Source organism: Anomaloglossus baeobatrachus, chromosome 2, assembly GCF_048569485.1.
Source record: "Anomaloglossus baeobatrachus isolate aAnoBae1 chromosome 2, aAnoBae1.hap1, whole genome shotgun sequence".
In the NCBI taxonomy this organism is placed as follows: Eukaryota; Metazoa; Chordata; class Amphibia; order Anura; family Aromobatidae; genus Anomaloglossus; species Anomaloglossus baeobatrachus.
In genome coordinates this window covers 781,026,435-781,046,742 of record NC_134354.1, presented here as the reverse complement: position 1 = coordinate 781,046,742, position 20,308 = coordinate 781,026,435, and the positions used below count along the sequence as shown (strand labels likewise).

The following is a 20,308-nucleotide window of genomic DNA, read 5'->3' as shown; positions in this document are numbered from 1 at the left end:
CTCCGGTCCTTGAATTCTTTCCTGGAGTGAAGACGTTGCATACATCCACGTAACCGCTGCAGCCAATCACTGGCCTCACCAGTACAGTAAATGACCACTGTGACCAATCACTGGACATAAAAATGTGTGCGGGTATAACAAGAAAATAAGGACTAGTGGAGGCTGAAGTGTATGCATATTGTATATAGAGGTTATCAGTCATTGTACAGAAGGAGGAGGAGGTGAGCTGTGACATCACATTGTGAATGGTGGATCCTGAGTGATCAGTCATTGTACAAGAGGAGGAGAAGGTGAGCTGTAATATCACTTATTGTGAATGGTGGATCCTGTGTTATCTGCTGTATATAGAGGCGTTATCAGTCATTGTACAAGAGGAGGAGAAGGTGAGCTGTAAGATCAGTTAATTGTTAATAATGGATTCCGTGTTCTCTACTGTATATGAAAGTGTTCTCCTTCTGTATACTGACTGGAGGTAGTGAGCTGTGACATCACCTATTGGGAATGGTGAATCCTGTGGTATCTACTGTATATAGAGGAGTTATCAGTCATTGTACAGGAGGAGGAGGGGAGCTGTGACACCACCTATTGTGAATGGTGGATACTGAGTTAGCATTCATTGTACATGAAGGGGAGGAGGTGAGCTTTGACATCACCTAGTGCGAAAGGTGGATCCTGAGTTATCAGTCACTGTATAGTGGAGGAGGAGGTGAGCTGTGACATCACCTATTGTGAATGGTGGATCCTGTGGTATCTACTGTATATAGAGGAGTTATCAGTCATTGTACAGGAGGAGGAGGGGAGCTGTGACACCACCTATTGTGAATGGTGGATACTGAGTTAGCATTCATTGTACATGAAGGGGAGGAGGTGAGCTTTGACATCACCTAGTGCGAAAGGTGGATCCTGTGCTATTTGCTGTATATAGAGTGATCAGTCATCGTACAAGAGGAGAAGGTGAGCTGTAACATCTTATTGTTAATAGTGGATCCTGTGTTATCTACTGTATATAGAAGTATTCTCCTTCTGTACAATGACTGGAGGTAGTAAGCTGTGACATCCTTTATTGTGAATGGTGTATCCTCTTTATCTACTGTATATAGAGGTGTTATCAGTCATTATACATGAAAGGGAGGTGAGCTGTGACATCACCTAGTGTAAATGGTGGATCCTGAGTTATCATTCATTGTACATGAAGGGGAGCAGGTGAGCTGTGACATCACCTATTGTGAATGGTGATTCCTAAGTTATCAATCACTGTAGAGGGGGAGGAGGATATGAGCTGTGACATCACCTATTGTGAATGGTGGATCCTGTGTTATCATTCATTGTACATGAAGGGGAGGAGGTGAGCTTTGACATCACCTAGTGTGAAAGGTGGATCCTGAGTTATCAGTCACTGTATAGGGGAGGAGGAGGTGAGCTGTGACATCACCTATTGTGAATGATGGATCATGTATTTTCTACTGTATATAGAGGTGTTATCAGTCACTGTACAGGAGGGGGAGGAGGTGAGCTGTGACATCACCTATTGTGAATGATGGATCATGTATTTTCTACTGTATATAGAGGTATCAGTTATTGTACAGGAGGGGGAGGAAGTGAGCTGTGACATCTATTGTGAATGGTGAATCCTCAATCATCTACTGTATATAGAGGGGTTATTAGTCATTGCAAGGGGGGGGTTAGCTGTGACTGGTGGATCATGTGTTATCTACTGTATATAGAGGTGATATCGGTCACTGTACAGGAGGGGGAGGAGGTGAGCTGTGACATCTCCTATAGTGAAGGATGGATCCAGCGTTATCTGCTGTATATAGAGGTGTTACCAGTCATTGTACAGGAGATGAGCTGTGACATCACCTATTGTGAATGGTGAATCCTCAATTATCTACTGTATATAGGGGGGTTATTAGTCATTGCAAGGGGGGGGGGGGGGTTAGCTGTGACATCACCTATTGTGAATGGTGGATCATGTATTTTCTACTGTATATAGAGGTGTTATCAGTCACTGTACAGGAGGGGGAGGAGGTGAGCTGTGACATCTATTGTGAAGGGTGAATCCGGGGTTATCTGCTGTATATAGAGGTGTCATCATTGCAATACTGTCTGTAATGATAATGAGAATGCTGAAAAGTGATCAGTACAGGAAGGGTCTAGTATAAGGATCAGTGGCCAATATGAAATCTTCCAGATATAAGTAAACAGAAGAGGCGCAGGTAAACCTGTCTATCTCTATGTAGAACCAATGAGGTTCTAGAAGTCAGATTGATCAGGCAGACTATACATCTGATCAATTTTCTTTTTTTGCAAAGAAGGGAATTTCTAGAAAATGTTTACAAGTTGTCAGTGTAAGCTGGTAAAGATAAAATATGCTTTGCTGGGTTTGCAGGCAGCCAGGTGAGGAGCCTCACTTACCTGTAACCCCCGAGAGGTGTCCTTCCTCCTCCTCCTCATCCAGTGCCTTCAGCAGCGCAGACATAAACTGGTATTGCTCACCCTCAGGAGCCACGTGGAGATCCGCAGGATTTGCGCTCTCTCTAGGCTTAAAATAAAATAATAATGCAAATTTTAAGGAATGGGTCACCAGGATTTTTCTCCCTCATCTGAGAGCAGCACAATGTAGGGACAGAGACCCGGATTCCAGCGATCTGTCACTTACTGAGCTGTGTGCTGTCATTTTGATAAAATCACTGTTTTCTCTGCTGCAGATCTAGCAGTTATATAGTGCTCATGAATATGGTGGTCAACCTGGGAGGGGGCCAAGTGACACATGGGGAAAAGATGGGCTCCAAACGAATGCCGGCCATCTTTGAGTCTCACCTCTGTGGGTCCAAGGAGCTTCTCCAGCGACTCTTGGTGCCTTCGTATCTGTTCCTCCAGATCCTTCTGCTTGTGCAGGAGATGTTGCTCTTGACTTTTCTGCTTGGACAGTAGAGACTCTCGCTGCTCATCCAGCTGGACTTGCATTTCCTTGAGGTGGTCCTGCTGGTTACGGATCTCCGCAGCAGAAGACAGAAGCCTCTCCCGGAATTCCTGAACGTTGGAGAAGTCTCCGAGGGGTGGAGGAGGGCGCCTTCTGCTTGCGTCTTCTTCAGGAACCGTGAACGAGATGCTTGAAGCGGAGAAATCAAGCTGAGGCAGACCTAAAGAAAGTGCTGGAGGAAGCGGGAGGTAGGACGTACCGGAGGAGGTGTCCGGCTCTCCAGGACTGGACGCTGAGGAAAGCTTTTCAGAACCGGTTCCAGTAACTCGAGATATTACACCCTGAGGACTTCTCTCTCCAAAGAGGCGAGAGTATGAGGAGTCCACAATCTCAGGACTATACTGGTCCAACGCAGGGAGATCACTAGCAGACTCGAGGGTCCGTCTATTTCTAGGACTCGTCTGTTGCGTTCGTAGTAGACTCGGATGAGATTTTTGCTTTTCTGTGGACTGAGATTGACCCGGCGAGGATAACCTGCCGGGTGGTGACCGAGCAGTGTGCGGATGGTCATGTTCAGGTGACCTTAGTTGTGGACTTCTTGTGCTTTCTTCACCCTTTCCCGGGCTCTCTACACGAGACGTGGATAGGTGAGGATATCGATTCTTCAGCAGTAGCTGGTATTCCTGCAAACGCTTACGGGCTTCGTCCAGCGATTGTTGGTGAACCCTAAAATACCAAAATAAATAAAGAATACTCCTCAGATATACAGTGTGTCCACTGCCATTAACTTGAGAACGGCAGCAGCTATAGGCCTAGAAGTGGTGTCTAGGTATAGTAAAGTAGCCATGCACTATGCAATGAGAACACCTATAGCGCCACCTGGTGGAAAACAACGGAGTTAGCATTTTTATCTCAAAAACAGAACGAGATAGAGACAAAAAGTGAATTACAAAGTTGTAGGGCATCATCAATCCAACACAAATCGACACCTTGCATACAGAAATGCTATGATAAGAACGTGTAAACCTCACAAGGCTGCGAACGTGAAGCGATACCTCATGGAGACCTTCCTACAAGTCATTGGGTATGGTGGCTGTGTGGAGTGGCCTCCACGCTCACCTGACCTGACCCCATTGAACTTCTTCTGTGAGGTCACATCAAACAGCAGGTGTATGCGACCCCTCCACCAACATTGCAGGACCTACGACCACGTATCACAGATGCTTGTGCAAACGTGTCACCCACCATATTGCACAACGTGCAGCAAGATACAGTATGCTGTGCAGAGTCCAGATGTGCATTGCAGGTGACGGGGGCCACTAATGAGCGCCATATGCGTGACCAGCATTCAATGGTTTTGGGAGGGGGGGGGGGGGGGGAGGGGGGGTCATGGGTTTCATATCATAGCATTTCTGTATGCAAGGTGTCGATTCGTATTGAATTGATGATGCCCTACAACTTTGTAATTCACTTTTTTTCTCTATCTCGTTCCGTTTTCGAGATAAAAATGCTAACTCCGTTTTCCACCAGGTGGCGCTATAGGTGGTTTCATTGCATAGCGCATGGCTACTTTACTATACCTAGACACCACTTCTATGCCTATAGCTGCCGCCGCTCTCAGGTTAATGGCGGTGCACAGGATATGGGTGGACACTCTGTATATTTATAGCATGCCTCCGCCCACAGACAGTAAAAGAGTGGAAAGGAAAGAAGGATCTCTCAGAATTGCAGGACCATTCACAATGGCGACCACGTTTCTTACCACGTACCTATTCTGCTCCATCAGGCGCTGCTGATATTCCCGGATAAGCTGAATATGTAAACTTTCTGCTGATGTGTTCAATTGCACGACCGGAGCCGCCGATTCCTGGAGGGGGAAAAAAAAAAAAAAAATGGAGTTCACAGGAACGTCCAGCAAATAAAAAAGGCTTATACTTGAGTTCTAGGAGCACAGACCCGCACCCCTGGTTTTCCCTCCACCATTGCTGGCTCCGGGTCTTCCTCCTGCGCGGTCACACCTCTCGCCTGCTCCCCTTCCTGCATCTTCTGGAATTCGGCTTCTAAGCTTTTCCTCTCTTCTTCCAGTCTCTGTATCAGCTCCAGCTGCTCCAGCTTCTGCCGCTCCAGCTCTTCCATCTGTAAAACCAAAACTACAGTAACCAGTGGGTAAACTTTCACTGTGGCATTTACATACATGACCTATCCCGAAAATAAGCCCTTGTAAGTTTTTTTGGAGCATGCGTAAAATCTAAGCCCTACTCAAAAAATAAGACCTAGTTGCGGTTCCAGAAGGAAGTGTCCAGGTAGCTAAAAAGAAGGGAATTTTGTTTACTTACCGTAAATTCCTTTTCTTCTAGCTCTAATTGGGAGACCCAGACAATTGGGTGTATAGCTTCTGCCTCCGGAGGCCACACAAAGTATTACACTAAAAGTGTAAGGCCCCTCCCCTACTGCCTATACACCCCCCGTGCATCACGGGCTCCTCAGTTTTAGTGCAAAAGCAAGAAAGAGGAAAGCCAATAAACTGGTTTAAGCAAATTCAATCCGAAGGAATATCGGAGAACTGAAACCATTCAACCTGAACAACATGTGTATACAAAAAAACAGGGGCGGGAGCTGGGTCTCCCAATTAGAGCTAGAAGAAAAGGAATTTACGGTAAGTAAACAAAATTCCCTTCTTCTTTGTCGCTCTATTGGGAGACCCAGACAATTGGGATGTCCAAAAGCAATCCCTGGGTGGGTAAAATAATACCTCATGATAGGGCCATAAAAACGGCCCCTTTTCTACAGGTGGGCAATCGCCGCCTGAAGGACTTGTCTACCTAGGCTGGCGTCCGCCGAAGCATAGGTATGCACCTGATAATGTTTGGTAAAAGTGTGCAGACTCGACCAGGTAGCCGCCTGGCACACCTGCTGAGCCGTAGCCTGGTGCCGTAACGCCCAGGACGCACCTACGGCTCTAGTAGAATGGGCTCTCAGCCCTGAGGGAACCGGAAGCCCCGCAGAACGGTAGGTGTCACGAACCACCGGGGGGGTCACTCAGAAATCCCCCGCGCTGGCTACCAGTACGTCACAATCGGGGGGTAACAAGTGGGGGTCACCCCTCCTTTATACCTCCCGACCGACAGACAGAGCACGTGACGCGCTCTCTAGCGCCCCTCTTATAGTCAGGCCAATTATGGAATTGCCCGACAATAAGCAAGGAGGCCGCTATACTACTTATGCCGATTATTGAAGGGTCCCCGGTGAGAGTAAGGTATATATTCCCCCGACCTCCGCGGGCGGAATATATAAAATCTCCCCGAATCTCACTGGCCTCCCCACAATAATCCTTGGCACAATTCGCTGCCACCAACCGATTTACGGTAACTATTAGCCGAACACACAGACGTGGGATTCAAGATCGAGATAACAGAACAGCCCAAGATTAATTATATAATTTAATCAGCCTAAAGCACACTAGAACTACAATATATACAATAGGGAATCTACAGAATATACATATGTCAGAGTACAGTTACAATCAAAGCATGGGTTACAAACAGGCATACACAGTTCCAGCAGTTACCTTGTTGCGTCTGGCCACAGGGGGGCGCTGTACCCAGGTTTCCAGGAACTCCCACAGATGTTTCCTACACGTGCCCCCAGCGAAAAGAACACTGGAAAATGGCCGAAGTAGGGTTATCAACCTGGGCAAATCCAGGTCCCCTCCTACCTTAGTGACCTCAGAGGGAGCACTGCTCCACCCCTGGCTTGAGTTATGGACAATCCACAACATGGAATATGGGCCATAACTTTGCCTGGGAGCGTCGTAGGCGGACGCCAATGCTCTCATTGTGACAGTTATGAATTTAGCTACAGAACGAGGGGACTCATGACCTGTCTGCCAGTTCCCCATTGGCTGATATCACGCCTGGGGCATTTCCCAATGTCCTGCTCCCATAAAAAGGGTGTGCCGGCATCGTCCGCATGCGGAGACACCATTTTTATGGTTGCCATATTTATCGGAAATATGGCTTGCGAGATATGAACCATTTTTTACTGGAGTCGTTCTGTCTAGCTAGTTCCATAGCCTTGCTAATGAGATACAACTCTTGTTACAGGGTGACGGCAGGGAGTCATCCTGTGTCCATTGTTCCCACATCACCTCATCTCCATATCACAGGAGATGGCCATGGGATTTGTTGCTAAACCAGTTGTGTGAAGGAAAGGGGGGGTGACACCAGGAGAGGGCTTCCTGACATACTTGAATATCATGATTTATCGTCATATCTCCGGATTTACCTCACAGTAGGCTTCAAGAATTGGTTCCTTGATCCACCGAGCCAAGGTTGACTTGGAAGCCTGCGACCCTTTACGCTGGCCAGCGACAAGGACAAAGAGTGCATCCGAGCGGCGCAGAGGTGCCGTGCGGGAAATGTAGATTCTGAGTGCTCTCACCAGATCCAACAAATGCAAATCCTTTTCACATTGATGAACTGGACGAGGACACAAAGAAGGTAAGGAGATATCCTGATTGAGATGAAAAGAGGATACTACCACTGCCTTTTTTGATCATTTCACCACCTGGCTACTACACTTCCTTTCCAACGACATCCCCACCATCATCATGGGTGATTTCAATATCCCCATTGACACTTCCCACTCATCTGTCTCCAAACTTCTAACACTCGCTGCCTCCTTCGGCCTCACCCAATGGTCTTCTGCAGCTACTCACAAAGATGGCCACACGCTGGATCTCATCTTCACTCGCCTCTGTTCCCTATCTAACCTCTCTAACGCGCCTCTCCCCCTGTCTGACCACAACCTACTCACATTCTCTTCCCTCTCTTCTCCAACTACGCAACCCCCCCTCCACAAACTTTCACACCCTCGCAGAAATATAAAACACATTGATTTGCACGCCCTTTCTCAGTCCCTTCTTCCTCTCACAGACATTGCATTTCTACACGATGCAGATGCTGCTGCAACTTTATACAACACTACAATCTCTGCAGCTCTCGAATCAGCCGCCCCCCTCACACACACCAAAACCCGCACAATCAACAGGCAACCCTGGCACACCAGTCAGACTAAAGAACTGAGACGGGCTTCCAGAATTGCTGAGCGCAGATGGAAGAGGTCTCATTCCACTGAGCACTTCATTGCATATAAAGAGTCCCTCACTACCTTCAAGTCCACACTCACTGCTGCAAAACACACCTACTTCTCATCCCTCATATCCTCTCTCTCTCATAACCCTAAACAGCTATTCAACACTTTTAATCAGGGCTGTGGAGTCGGTAAGCCAAACCTTCGACTCCGACTCCTCAAATTCTCTTGCACCGACTCCGACTCCAGCTCCGACTCCGACTCCTACATATATTGCTTATAGTTAGGTGAAAAATTTATTGTAGTACATGAATATGTGTATGTGAACATCAGACATTTAATAATTTTTATGATACAATAATCAAGATATTTGGATAGAACATAAAATATATTTATTGGAATACAACTTTAGAACACAAAAAAACTGTAATAAATTGTAAATAAGTAATACACTATGTAATATACAGTAGATTACATATATATCTTGTGTGTATATACACTGTATATATATATATATATATATATATATTATATATATATATATATATTACATATTTAAAATTTATTAGTTTTTTGTGTTCTAAAGTTGTATTCCAATAAATATTTTATGTTCTATCCAAATATCTTGATTATTGTATCATAAAAACAGTTAAATGTCTGATGTTCACATTGTACTACAATAAATTTTTCACTTAAATATACGCATTATACTAAATGTTATTATTTAGTAAAATATTCAGCACATTCTGCATTGCACTCCTGTCCCCAATTTATTATATATTTTAGGAGTCGGAGTCGGTGCATTTTATACCGACTCCGACTCCACCAAAATGAGCTCCGACTCCGACTCCACGACTCCGACTCCGACTCCACAGCCCTGCTTTTAATTCTCTCCTCCGTCCTCCAGCACCACCTCCCTCTCCTCTCCTCTCAGCTGAAGACTTTGCCTCTTTCTTCAAGCAGAAGGTTGACAACATCAGAGCAAGCTTTGGCCCACAATCACCACAGCCCCTCATCATAGCTACTCAGCCTTCTTCCTCCAAATCCAGCTTCTCCACCATGACAGAAATCAATCTTTCCACTCTACTCTCAAGATCACATCTAACAACCTGTGCACTGGACCCGCTCCCATCGCACCTCATCCCCAACATCACCGCAGTCCTCATCCCAGCCCTAACCCATCTCTTCAACCTATCACTAACAACTGGTGTATTCCCCTCATGCTTTAAACATGCTTCTATTACACCCATCCTCAAAAAGCCCTCCCTTGACCCATCCTCTGTGTCAAACTTTCGCCCCATATCCCTTCTCCCCTATGCCTCAAAACTACTAGAACAGCATGTCCATCTTGAACTGTCCTCATTCCTCTCCTCCTGCTCTCTCTTTGACCAGCTACAATCTGGCTTCCGACCGCATCATTCCACTGAAACTGCCCTAACTAAAGTCACTAACGACCTACTAACCGCCAAAACCAAGCGACACTACTCTATCCTCCTCCTCCTGGACCTGTCCTCTGCCTTCGACACAGTAGACCATTCCCTCCTACTACAGATTCTCTCATCTCTGGGCATCACAGACCTGGCCCTATCTTGGATATCCTCATACCTCACCGACCGAACTTTCAGCGTCTCCCATTCTCACACAACTTCCTCATCTCGCCCCCTATCTGTCGGTGTTCCCCAAGGCTCAGTTCTTGGACCCCTGCTTTTCTCCATCTACACCTTCGGCCTGGGACAGCTCATAGAGTCCTATGGCTTCCAGTATCATCTCTATGCCGATGACACACAGATCTACCTCTCTGGACCTGACATCACCTCTCTACTAACCAGAATCCCACAATGTCTGTCTGCTATTTCATCCTTCTTCTCTGCGCGATTCCTAAAACTTAACATGGACAAAACAGAATTCATTGTCTTTCCTCCTCCTCACTCATCTCCTCCAACAAGCCTTTCCATCAAACTCGATGGTTGCTTACTCTCCCCAGTCTCACAAGCTCGTTGCCTTGGAGTGACCCTCGACTCTGCTCTATCCTTCAAGCCGCACATCCAAGCCCTCTTCACCTCATGCCGATTACAACTCAAAAATATCTCCCGGATCCGTGCTTTCCTTAACCAAGAATCAGCAAAAACATTAGTGCATGCCCTCATCATCTCCCGCCTCGACTACTGCAACCTCCTGCTCTCTGGCCTCCCTTCCAACACTCTTGCACCCCTCCAATCTATCCTAAACTCTGCGGCCCGCCTAATCCACCTCTCCCCTCGCTACTCCCCAGCCTCGCCACTCTGCCAATCCCTTCACTGGCTTCCCATCACCCAACGACTCCAGTTCAAAACACTAACCATGACATACAAAGCCATGCACAACCTGTCTCCTCCCTACATCTGTGACCTAGTCTCCCGGTACCTACCTGCACGCAACCTCAGATCCTCACAAGATCTCCTTCTCTGCCCCTCCCTTATCTCCTCTTCCCACAATCGCGTACAAGATTTCTCCCGTGCATCCCCCCTACTCTGGAACGCTCTACCTCCGCACATCAGACTCTCCCCTACCGTGGAAAGCTTCAAGAGGAACCTCAAGACCCATCTCTTCCAACAAGCCTACAACCTACAATAGCCCTCAGTCCAGTAGACCACTGCGCAACCAGCTCTGTCCTCACCTATCGTACCATCACCCATTCCCTGTAGACTGTGAGCCCTCGCGGGCAGGGTCCTCTCTCCTCCTGTACCAGTCTGTTATGTACTGTTAATGATTGTTGTACGTATACCCTTTCACTTGTAAAGCGCCATGGAATAAATGGCGCTATAATAATAAATAATAATAATAATAATAATAATAATAATACTACCTTAGGGAGAAACTCCGGAATCGGGCGCAGAACTACCTTGTCCTGGTGAAACACCAGGAAGGGAGATTTGCATGACAGCGCTGCTAGCTCGGACACTCTCCGAAGAGACGTGACCGCTACTAGAAAGGCCACCTTCTGTGAAAGGCGAGAAAGGGAAACCTCCCTCATAGGCTCGAAAGGCGGCTTCTGGAGAGCAATTAGAACCCTGTTCAGATCCCAGGGCTCTAACGGCCGCTTGTAAGGAGGGACGATATGACAAACCCCTTGCAGGAACGTGCGTACCTGAGGAAGTCGTGCTAGGCGCTTCTGAAAAAATACAGATAGCGCTGAGACTTGTCCCTTGAGGGAGCCGAGCGACAAACCTTTTTCCAACCCGGATTGCAGGAAGGAAAGAAAAGTAGGCAATGCAAATGGCCAGGGAGAAGCTTCCTGAGCAGAGCACCAAGATAAGAATATCTTCCACGTCCTGTGGTAGATCTTGGCAGAGGATAGTTTCCTAGCCTGTCTCATGGTGGCAATGACCCCTTGAGATAATCCTGAAGACGCTAGGATCCAGGACTCAATGGCCACACAGTCAGGTTGAGGGCCGCAGAATTCTGATGGAAAAACGGCCCTTGAGACAGCAAGTCTGGCCGGTCTGGTAGCGCCCACGGTTGTCCTACCGTGAGATGCCACAGATCCGGGTACCACGACCTCCTTGGCCAGTCTGGAGCGACGAGGATGGCGCGGTGGCAGTCGGACCTGATCTTGCGTAGCACTCTGGGCAACAGTGCCAGAGGAGGAAACACATAAGGGAGTTGAAACTGCGACCAATCCTGAACTAAGGCGTCCGCCGCCAGAGCTCTGAGATCGTGAGACCGTGCCATGAAGGCCGGAACCTTGTTGTTGTGCCGAGACGCCATTAGGTCGACGTCCGGCATCCCCCAGCGGCGACAAATTTCCTGAAACACGTCCGGGTGAAGAGACCATTCCCCTGCGTCCATACCCTGGCGACTGAGGAAGTCTGCTTCCCAGTTTTCTACGCCCGGGATGTGAACTGCGGATATGGTGGATCCGCCGGACTTCCTGGAAGGCTTGCCGACTGCGTGTCCCTCCTTGGTGGTTGATGTATGCCACCGCTGTGGAGTTGTCCGACTGAATTCGGATCTGCTTGCCTTCCAGCCACTGCTGGAAGGCTTGTAGGGCAAGATACACTGCTCTGATTTCCAGAACATTGATCTGAAGGGTGGACTCTTGCCGAGTCCACGTACCTTGAGCCCTGTGGTGGAGAAACACTGCTCCCCACCCTGATAGACTCGCGTCCGTTGTGACCACCGCCCAGGATGGGGGTAGGAAAGACTTTCCTATTGACAATGAGGTGGGAAGAAGCCACCACTGAAGAGAATCCTTGGCCGCCTGAGAAAGGGAGACGTTCCTGTCTAGGGACGTCGACTTCCCGTCCCATTGGCGGAGAATGTCCCATTGCAGTGGACGCAGATGAAACTGCGCGAAAGGGACTGCCTCCATTGCTGCTACCATCTTCCCCAAGAAGTGCATGAGGCGTCTCAAGGGGTGCGACTGGCCCTGAAGGAGAGATTGCACCCCTGTCTGTAGTGAACGCTGTTTGTCTAGCGGAAGCATCACTTTCGCTGAGAGAGTATGAAACTCCATGCCAAGGTATGTTATTGATTGGGTCGGGGTGAGATTTGACTTTGAAAAGTTGATGATCCACCCGAAACTCTGGAGAGTCTCCAGCGCAACGTTCAGGCTGAGTTGGCATGCCTCTTGAGAGGGTGCCTTGACAAGTAGATCGTCCAAGTAAGGGATCACGGAGTGACCCTGAGAGTGCAGGACAGCTACTACTGCTGCCATGACCTTGGTGAAGACCCTTGGGGCTGTCGCCAGACCGAAAGGCAGGGCTACGAACTGAAGGTGTTCATTTCCTATAACGAAGCGTAGAAAACGCTGGTGCTCTGGAGCAATCGGCACGTGGAGATAAGCATCCTTGATGTCTATTGATGCTAGGAAATCTCCTTGAGACATTGAGGCGATGACGGAGCGGAGGGATTCCATCCGGAACCGCCTGGTTTTCACATGCTTGTTGAGCAGTTTTAGGTCCAGAACAGGACGGAAAGACCCGTCCTTTTTTGGCACCACAAACAAATTGGAGTAAAAACCGTGACCTTGCTCCTGAAGAGGAACAGGGATCACCACTCCTTCTGCCTTTAGAGAGCACACCGCCTGCAGAAGAGCATCGGCTCGGTCGGGAGACGGAGAAGTTCTGAAGAATCGAGTTGGAGGACGAGAACTGAACTCTATCCTGTACCCGTGAGACAAAATGTCTCTCACCCAACGGTCTTTGACCTGTGGCAGCCAAATGTCGCAAAAGCGGGAGAGCCTGCCACCGACTGAGGATGCGGAGAGAGGAGGCCGAAAGTCATGAGGAAGCCGCCTTGGTAGCGGTTCCTCCGGCTGCTTTCTTTGGGCGTGACTGAACCCGCCAAGAATCTGAACTCCTCTGATCCTTTTGAGTCCTTTTGGACGAGGAGAATTGGGACCTGCCCGAGCCTCGAAAGGACCGAAACCTCGACTGTCCCCTTCTCTGTTGGAGTTTATTTGGTCTGGGCTGAGGTAAGGATGAATCCTTACCCTTGGATTGTTTAATGATTTCATCCAATCTCTCACCAAACAGTCTGTCACCAGCAAATGGCAAACTGGTTAAGCACTTTTTGGAAGCCGAATCTGCCTTCCATTCCCTTAACCACAATGCTCTGCGTAAAACCACGGAGTTGGCGGACGCCACTGCCGTACGGCTCGTAGAGTCCAGGACAGCATTGATAGCGTAAGACGCAAATGCAGTCATTTGAGAGGTTAAGGATGCTACTTGCGGAACAGATGTACGCGTGACAGTGTCAATTTGCGCAAGACCAGCTGAAATAGGTTGGAGTGCCCATACAGCTGCGAATGCAGGAGCATACGACGCGCCGATAGCTGCATAGATGGATTTCAGCCAGAGCTCCATCTGTCTATCAGTGGCATCTTTAAGTGAAGCCCCATCTTCCACTGCAACTATGGATCTAGCCGCAAGCCTGGAGATTGGAGGATCCACCTTTGGACACTGGGTCCAGCTCTTGACCACGTCAGGGGGAAAGGGATAGCGTGTATCCTTAAGCCGTTTGGAGAAACGCTTATCTGGATAAGCGTAGTGTTTCTGAACTGCTTCTCTGAAGTCAGAGTGGTCCAGAAAAGCACTCAATTTACGCTTGGGGTACCTGAAATGGAATTTCTCCTGCTGTGAAGCTGACTCCTCCGCTGGAGGAGCTTGGGGAGAAATATCCAACATTTTATTGATGGACGCTATGAGATCATTCACTATGGCATCACCATCCGGAGTATCCAGATTGAGAGCGGTCTCAGGATCAGAATCCTGATCAGCTACCTCTGCCTCGTCGTACAGAGAGTCCTCCTGTTGGGACCCTGACCAGTGTGATGAAGTCGAGGGCCGCTCATAGCGAGCTCGCTTAGGCTGTCTGGGACTGTCGTCCGTGTCAGAGCCGTCACCTTGGAATGCATGGGACACCTCCGGAGCCCGGAGCTGTTCCAACTGTGGGGGACCAGGGGACAGTGATACAACCGTGCCCATGGTCTGAGTTACTGGTCTAGACTGCAAAGTTTCTAGGATTTTAGTCATAGTCACAGATAATCTATCAGCAAAAGCTGCAAACTCTGTCCCCGTCACCTGGACAGTATTCACAGGTGGTTCTCCCTGGGACACCTCTAGCAGAGGCCCCGGCCGAACAAGTGCCACAGGGGCCGAGCACTGCACACAATGGGGGTCAGTGGAACCTGCCGGTAGAGTAGCCCCACATGCGGTACAGGCAGCATAGAAAGCCTGTGCCTTGGCACCCTTGGTTTTTGCGGACGACATGCTGTTGTCTCAGAGCAATCTAGGAGGGTATATAGTGAAGAATTACCAGCGCCCGTACAGTGCAATGTATAGCATGCAAGCATAAAAATAAAATTGTACACTTTGGCACTAGTGGGGTAGGCACCAGAGGTGCCGCTTACCGCCCGCTGAAAGCGGGTGTGTGGTCGCTAGAATCCCGTGCCTGGGTCTCCCATAACTTGTCTCCCCTTCTCCAGCTCAAACTGCATGCAGGAATGGCTGCCGGCGTTCTGTGAAGAGGGGCGGACCGTGGGCGTGCCTCAGACGAAGAGCGGGAAACCAGCGTCCCACTGTGCCCAGTGTGAGGGCTGGAGTATGTAAAGTAGACTCCAGCCCTCTGCGCTGACATTCTGCACAGCGTCCCGCCCCCACCCTGACTGGCAGGCCTGGGGGCGGGAACGAAACGAAACTAGGCCGCAAAAAGCCGGGGACTGTAGTAGTAAGCGCGGCCGTCAAACATGCACGGCCAGCGCGGAAGTTCCCGGCGAACCACAAGTCCCAGCCGCGCCGCAGTTAAAACTGACAGCAGCGGCCGGCGCGACCGTTTCCAAACCATTAACTCCTTCAGCTAGCTGAAGATAGTGTGGCACACGCGCGCAGCGCTGTTGTCCCGGGCGCACTAACACACCCAGCAATGCTAGTGTGTGTGTGCGCGATTTGCACGGGGACACAGAGTACCTTAATGTGGCAGGGCCCTGTCCCTGACGATACTCAGCTCCATGTCCAGCAGATCCCAGGGGCTGTGGATGGAGCTCGGCCTCAGTGCCTGGAGACCGGTAAGATCCCACTTCACCCAGAGCCCTAAGGGGATGGAGAAGGAAAGCAGCATGTGGGCTCCAGCCGCCGTACCCGCAATGGGTACCTCAACCTTAACAAACACCGCCGACCAAAAGTGGGGTGAGAAGGGAGCATGCTGGGGACCCTAGTATGGGTCCTCTTTTCTTCCATCCGACATAGTCAGCAGCTGCTGCTGACTAAACAGTGGAGCTATGCGTGGATGTCAGCCTCCTTCGCACAAAGCTTGAAAACTGAGGAACCCGTGATCCCACGGGGGGTGTATAGGCAGTAGGGGAGGGGCCTTACACTTTTAAGTGTAATACTTTGTGTGGCCTCCGGAGGCAGTAGCTATACACCCAATTGTCTGGGTCTCCCAATAGAGCGACAAAGAAATTATAAACTGGTTTAAAGTAAATTCAATCCGAAGGAATATCGGAGAACTGAAACCATTTAACATGAACAACATGTGTATACAAAAAACGGGGGCGGGTGCTGGGTCTCCCAATTGGAGCTAGAAGAAAAGGAATTTACGGTAAGTAAACAAAATTCCCTTCTTCTTTGTCGCTCCTTATTGGGAGACCCAGACAATTGGGACGTCCAAAAGCAGTCCCTGGGTGGGTAAATAATACCTCATAATAGAGCCGTAACGGCTCCGTCCTACAGGTGGGCAACTGCCGCCTGAAGGACTCGCCTACCTAGGCTGGCATCTGCCGAAGCATAGGTATGCACCTGATAGTGCTTCGTGAAAGTGTGCAGGCTCGACCAGGTAGCTGCCTGACACACCTGCTGAGCCGTAGCCTGGTGTCGCAAGGCCCAGGACGCTCCCACGGCCCGGTTGAATGGGCCTTCAGTCCTGAGGGAACCGGAAGCCCCGAGGAACGGTAAGCTTCGAGAATTGGTTCCTTGATCCACCGAGCCAGGGTTGACTTGGAAGCTTGTGTCCCTTTACGCTGGCCAGCGACAAGGACAAAGAGTGCATCCGAGCGGCGCAGGGGCGCCGTACGAGAAATGTAGATCTTGGCGGACGTAGGTTTCCTAGCCTGTCTCATAGTGGCAATGACCTCTTGAGATAATCCTGAAGACGCTAGGATCCAGGACTCAATGGCCACACAGTCAGGTTGAGGGCCGCAGAATTCAGATGGAAAAACGGCCCTTGAGACAGCAAATCTGGTCGGTCTGGCAGTGCCCACGGTTGGCCGACCGTGAGATGCCACAGATCCGGGTACCACGACCTCCTCGGCCAGTCTGGAGCGACGAGGATGACGCGGCGGCAGTCGGCCCTGATCTTGCGTAACACTCTGGGCAACAGTGCCAGAGGAGGAAACACATAAGGAAGCCGAAACTGCGACCAATCCTGAACTAAGGCGTCTGCCGCCAGAGCTCTGTGATCTTGAGATCGAGCCATGAATGCTGGGACCTTGTTGTTGTACCGTGACGCCATTAGGTCGACGTCCGGCATCCCCCAGCGGCAACAGATCTCCTGAAACACGTCCGGGTGAAGGGACCATTCCCCTGCGTCCATGCCCTGGCGACTGAGAAAGTCTGCTTCCCAGTTTTCTACGCCCGGGATGTGAACTGCGGATATGGTGGATGCTGTGGCTTCCACCCACAGCAGAATCCGCCGGAATTCCTGGAAGGCTTGCCGACTGCGTGTCCCACCTTGGTGGTTGATGTAAGCCACCGCTGTGGAGTTGTCCGACTGAATTCGGATCTGCTTGCCTTCCAGCCACTGCTGGAACGCTTTTAGGGCAAGATACACTGCCCTGATCTCCAGAACATTGATCTGAAGTGAGGACTCTTGCTGAGTCCACGTACCCTGAGCCCTGTGGTGGAGAAAAACTGCTCCCCACCCTGACAGACTCGCGTCCGTCGTGACCACCGCCCAGGATGGGGGTAGGAAGGATTTCCCCTTCGATAATGAAGTGGGAAGAAGCCACCACCGAAGGGAAGCTTTGGTTGCCTGAGAGAGGGAAACGTTCCTGTCTAGGGACGTCGGCATCCTGTCCCACTTGCGTAGGATGTCCCATTGAAGTGGACGCAGGTGAAACTGCGCGAAAGGGACTGCTTCCATTGCTGCCACCATCTTCCCCAGGAAGTGCATGAGGCGCCTCAAGGGGTGTGACCGACCTTGAAGGAGAGATTGCACCCCTGTCTGCAGTGAACGCTGTTTGTCCAGCGGAAGCTTCACTATCGCTGGAAGAGTATGAAACTCCATGCCAAGATATGTCAGCGATTGGACCGGTGTCAGATTTGACTTTGGAAAATTGATGATCCACCCAAAACTCTGGAGAATCTCCAGAGTAACGTTGAGGCTGTGTTGGCATGCCTCTTGAGAGGGTGCCTTGACCAGCAGATCGTCTAAGTAAGGTATCACTGAGTGACCCTGAGAGTGGAGGACCGCAACTACTGTAGCCATGACCTTGGTGAAAACCCTTGGGGCTGTCGCCAGGCCGAACGGCAGTGCCGCGAACTGAAGGTGTTCGTCTCCTATGGCGAAGCGCAAGAAGCGCTGATGCTCTGGAGCAATTGGTACGTGGAGATAAACATCCTTGATATCGATCGATGCTAGGAAATCTCCTTGGGACATTGAGGCGATGACGGAGCGGAGGGATTCCATCCGGAACCGCCTGGTCCTTACGTGTTTGTTGAGCAGTTTTAGGTCCAAAACAGGACGGAAGGACCCGTCCTCCTTTGGAACCACAAACAGGTTGGAGTAGAAACCGTGGCCCTGTTGCTGAAGAGGAACCGGGACCACCACTCCTTCTGCCTTCAGAATGCCCACCGCCTGCAGAAGAGCCTCGGCTCGCTCGGGAGGCGGAGATGTTCTGAAGAATCGAGTCGGAGGACGAGAGCTGAACTCTATCCTGTAACCGTGAGACAAAATGTCTCTCACCCAACGGTCTTTTACTTGTGGCAGCCAGGTGTCGCAAAAGCGGGAGAGCCTGCCACCGACCGAGGATGCGGTGTGAGGAGGCCGTAAGTCATGAGGAAGCCGCCTTAGTAGCGGCACCTCCGGCGGTCTTTTTAGGGCGTGATTTAGACCGCCATGCGTCGGAGTTCCTCTGATCCTTCTGAGGCCTTTTGGACGAGGAGAATTGGGACCTGCCCGCACCCCGAAAGGACCGAAACCTCGACTGGCCCCTCCTCTGTTGGGGTGTTTTTGGTTTGGCCTGGGGTAAGGATGTTTCCTTTCCCTTGGATTGTTTGATGATTTCATCCAATCTCTCACCAAACAAACGGTTGCCAGAAAATGGCAATCCAGTTAAGCACTTTTTGGAAGCCGAATCTGCCTTCCATTCCCGCAGCCACAAGGCCCTGCGTATTGCCACCGAATTGGCGGCTGCAACCGCCGTACGGCTCGCAGAGTCCAGGACAGCATTAATAGCGTAGGACGCAAATGCCGACGTTTGAGAGGTTATAGACGACTCCTGCGGCGCAGACGTACGTGTGAGTGCGTCAATTTGCGCCTGACTAGCTGAGATAGCTTGGAGTGCCCATACGGCTGCGAATGCTGGAGCAAAAGACGCGCCGATAGCTTCATAGATGGATTTCAACCAGAGCTCCATCTGTCTGTCAGTGGCATCCTTGAGTGAAGCTCCATCTTCCACTGCAACTATGGATCTAGCCGCAAGTCTGGAGATTGGAGGATCCACCTTGGGACACTGAGCCCAGCCCTTGACCACGTCAGGGGGGAAAGGGTAACGTGTATCCTTAAGGCGCTTGGAAAAACGCTTATCTGGACAAGCTCGGTGTTTCTGGACTGCCTCTCTGAAGTCAGAGTGATCTAGAAACATACTCTTTGTACGCTTGGGAAACCTGAAACGGAATTTCTCCTGCTGAGAAGCTGACTCCTCCACTGGAGGAGCTGAGGGAGAAATATCCAACATTTCATTGATGGACGCAATAAGATCATTCACTATGGCGTCCCCATCAGGGGTATCAAGGTTGAGAGCGGCTTCAGGATCAGAATCCTGATCAGCTACCTCCGCTTCATCATACAGAGAGTCCTCTCGCTGAGACCCTGAACATTGTGATGATGTCGAGGGGATATCATAGCGAGCCCGCTTAATCGGTCTGGGGCTGCGGTCCGTGTCAGAGACCTCACCCTGGGATCCATGAGACACCCCGGGAGGACATTGCTGTTCCAACTGAGGGGGACCAGGGGGCAATGATTCCACAGTGCCCCTGGCTTGAGATGCCGGCCTGGACTGCAAGGCTTCTAATATCTTAGCCATAGTCTCAGAAAGTCTTTCAGTAAAAACTGCAAACTCCGTCCCTGTCACCTGGACAGTGTTAACAGGTGGTTCTCCCTGGGCCACCCCTAGCAGAGGCTCCGGCTGAGAAAGTGCCACAGGGGCCGAGCATTGCACACAATGAGGGTCAGTGGAACCAGCCGGCAGTATAGCCGTACATGCTGCACAGGCAGCATAGTAAGTCTGTGCTTTGGCACCCTTGCTATTTGTGGACGACATGCTGTTGTCTCCTCTGAGCAATACAGGAGGGTATATAGACAAAAATCAACAGTGCACCATACAGTGTAAAGTATAGTCTATAATCATATAATCTATAAGTACACTTCTGCACTAGTGGGGCCAGCACCACAGGTGCTGCTTACCGCCTTCGCAAAGCGGTTGTGTGGGCACCAGAAATCCTGCCTGGGTCTCCTTGAGCTTGTCTCTCCTCTCCAGCGTTAGCAGAGCTGAGAGGAATGGCTGCCGGCGTCCTGAGGAGAGGAGGGAGCCGTGGG

At 50.2% G+C, this 20,308-nt stretch overlaps 1 protein-coding gene across 1 annotated transcript in view; it reads right to left on the bottom strand.

The window, feature by feature from the left end:
• The window catches only part of LOC142290039 (uncharacterized), a 218,899-nt gene that overhangs the window by 112,164 nt on the left and 86,427 nt on the right, over nt 1-20,308 (bottom strand). Inside the window, exons 14-17 of the mRNA XM_075333986.1 lie at nt 4,880-5,059; nt 4,693-4,790; nt 2,821-3,649; nt 2,416-2,542 (exon numbers count right to left, since the gene is read on the bottom strand). Of these exons, the coding sequence (XP_075190101.1) occupies nt 2,416-2,542; nt 2,821-3,649; nt 4,693-4,790; nt 4,880-5,059 (1,234 nt within the window). The remainder of the gene's footprint in view (nt 1-2,415; nt 2,543-2,820; nt 3,650-4,692; nt 4,791-4,879; nt 5,060-20,308) is intronic.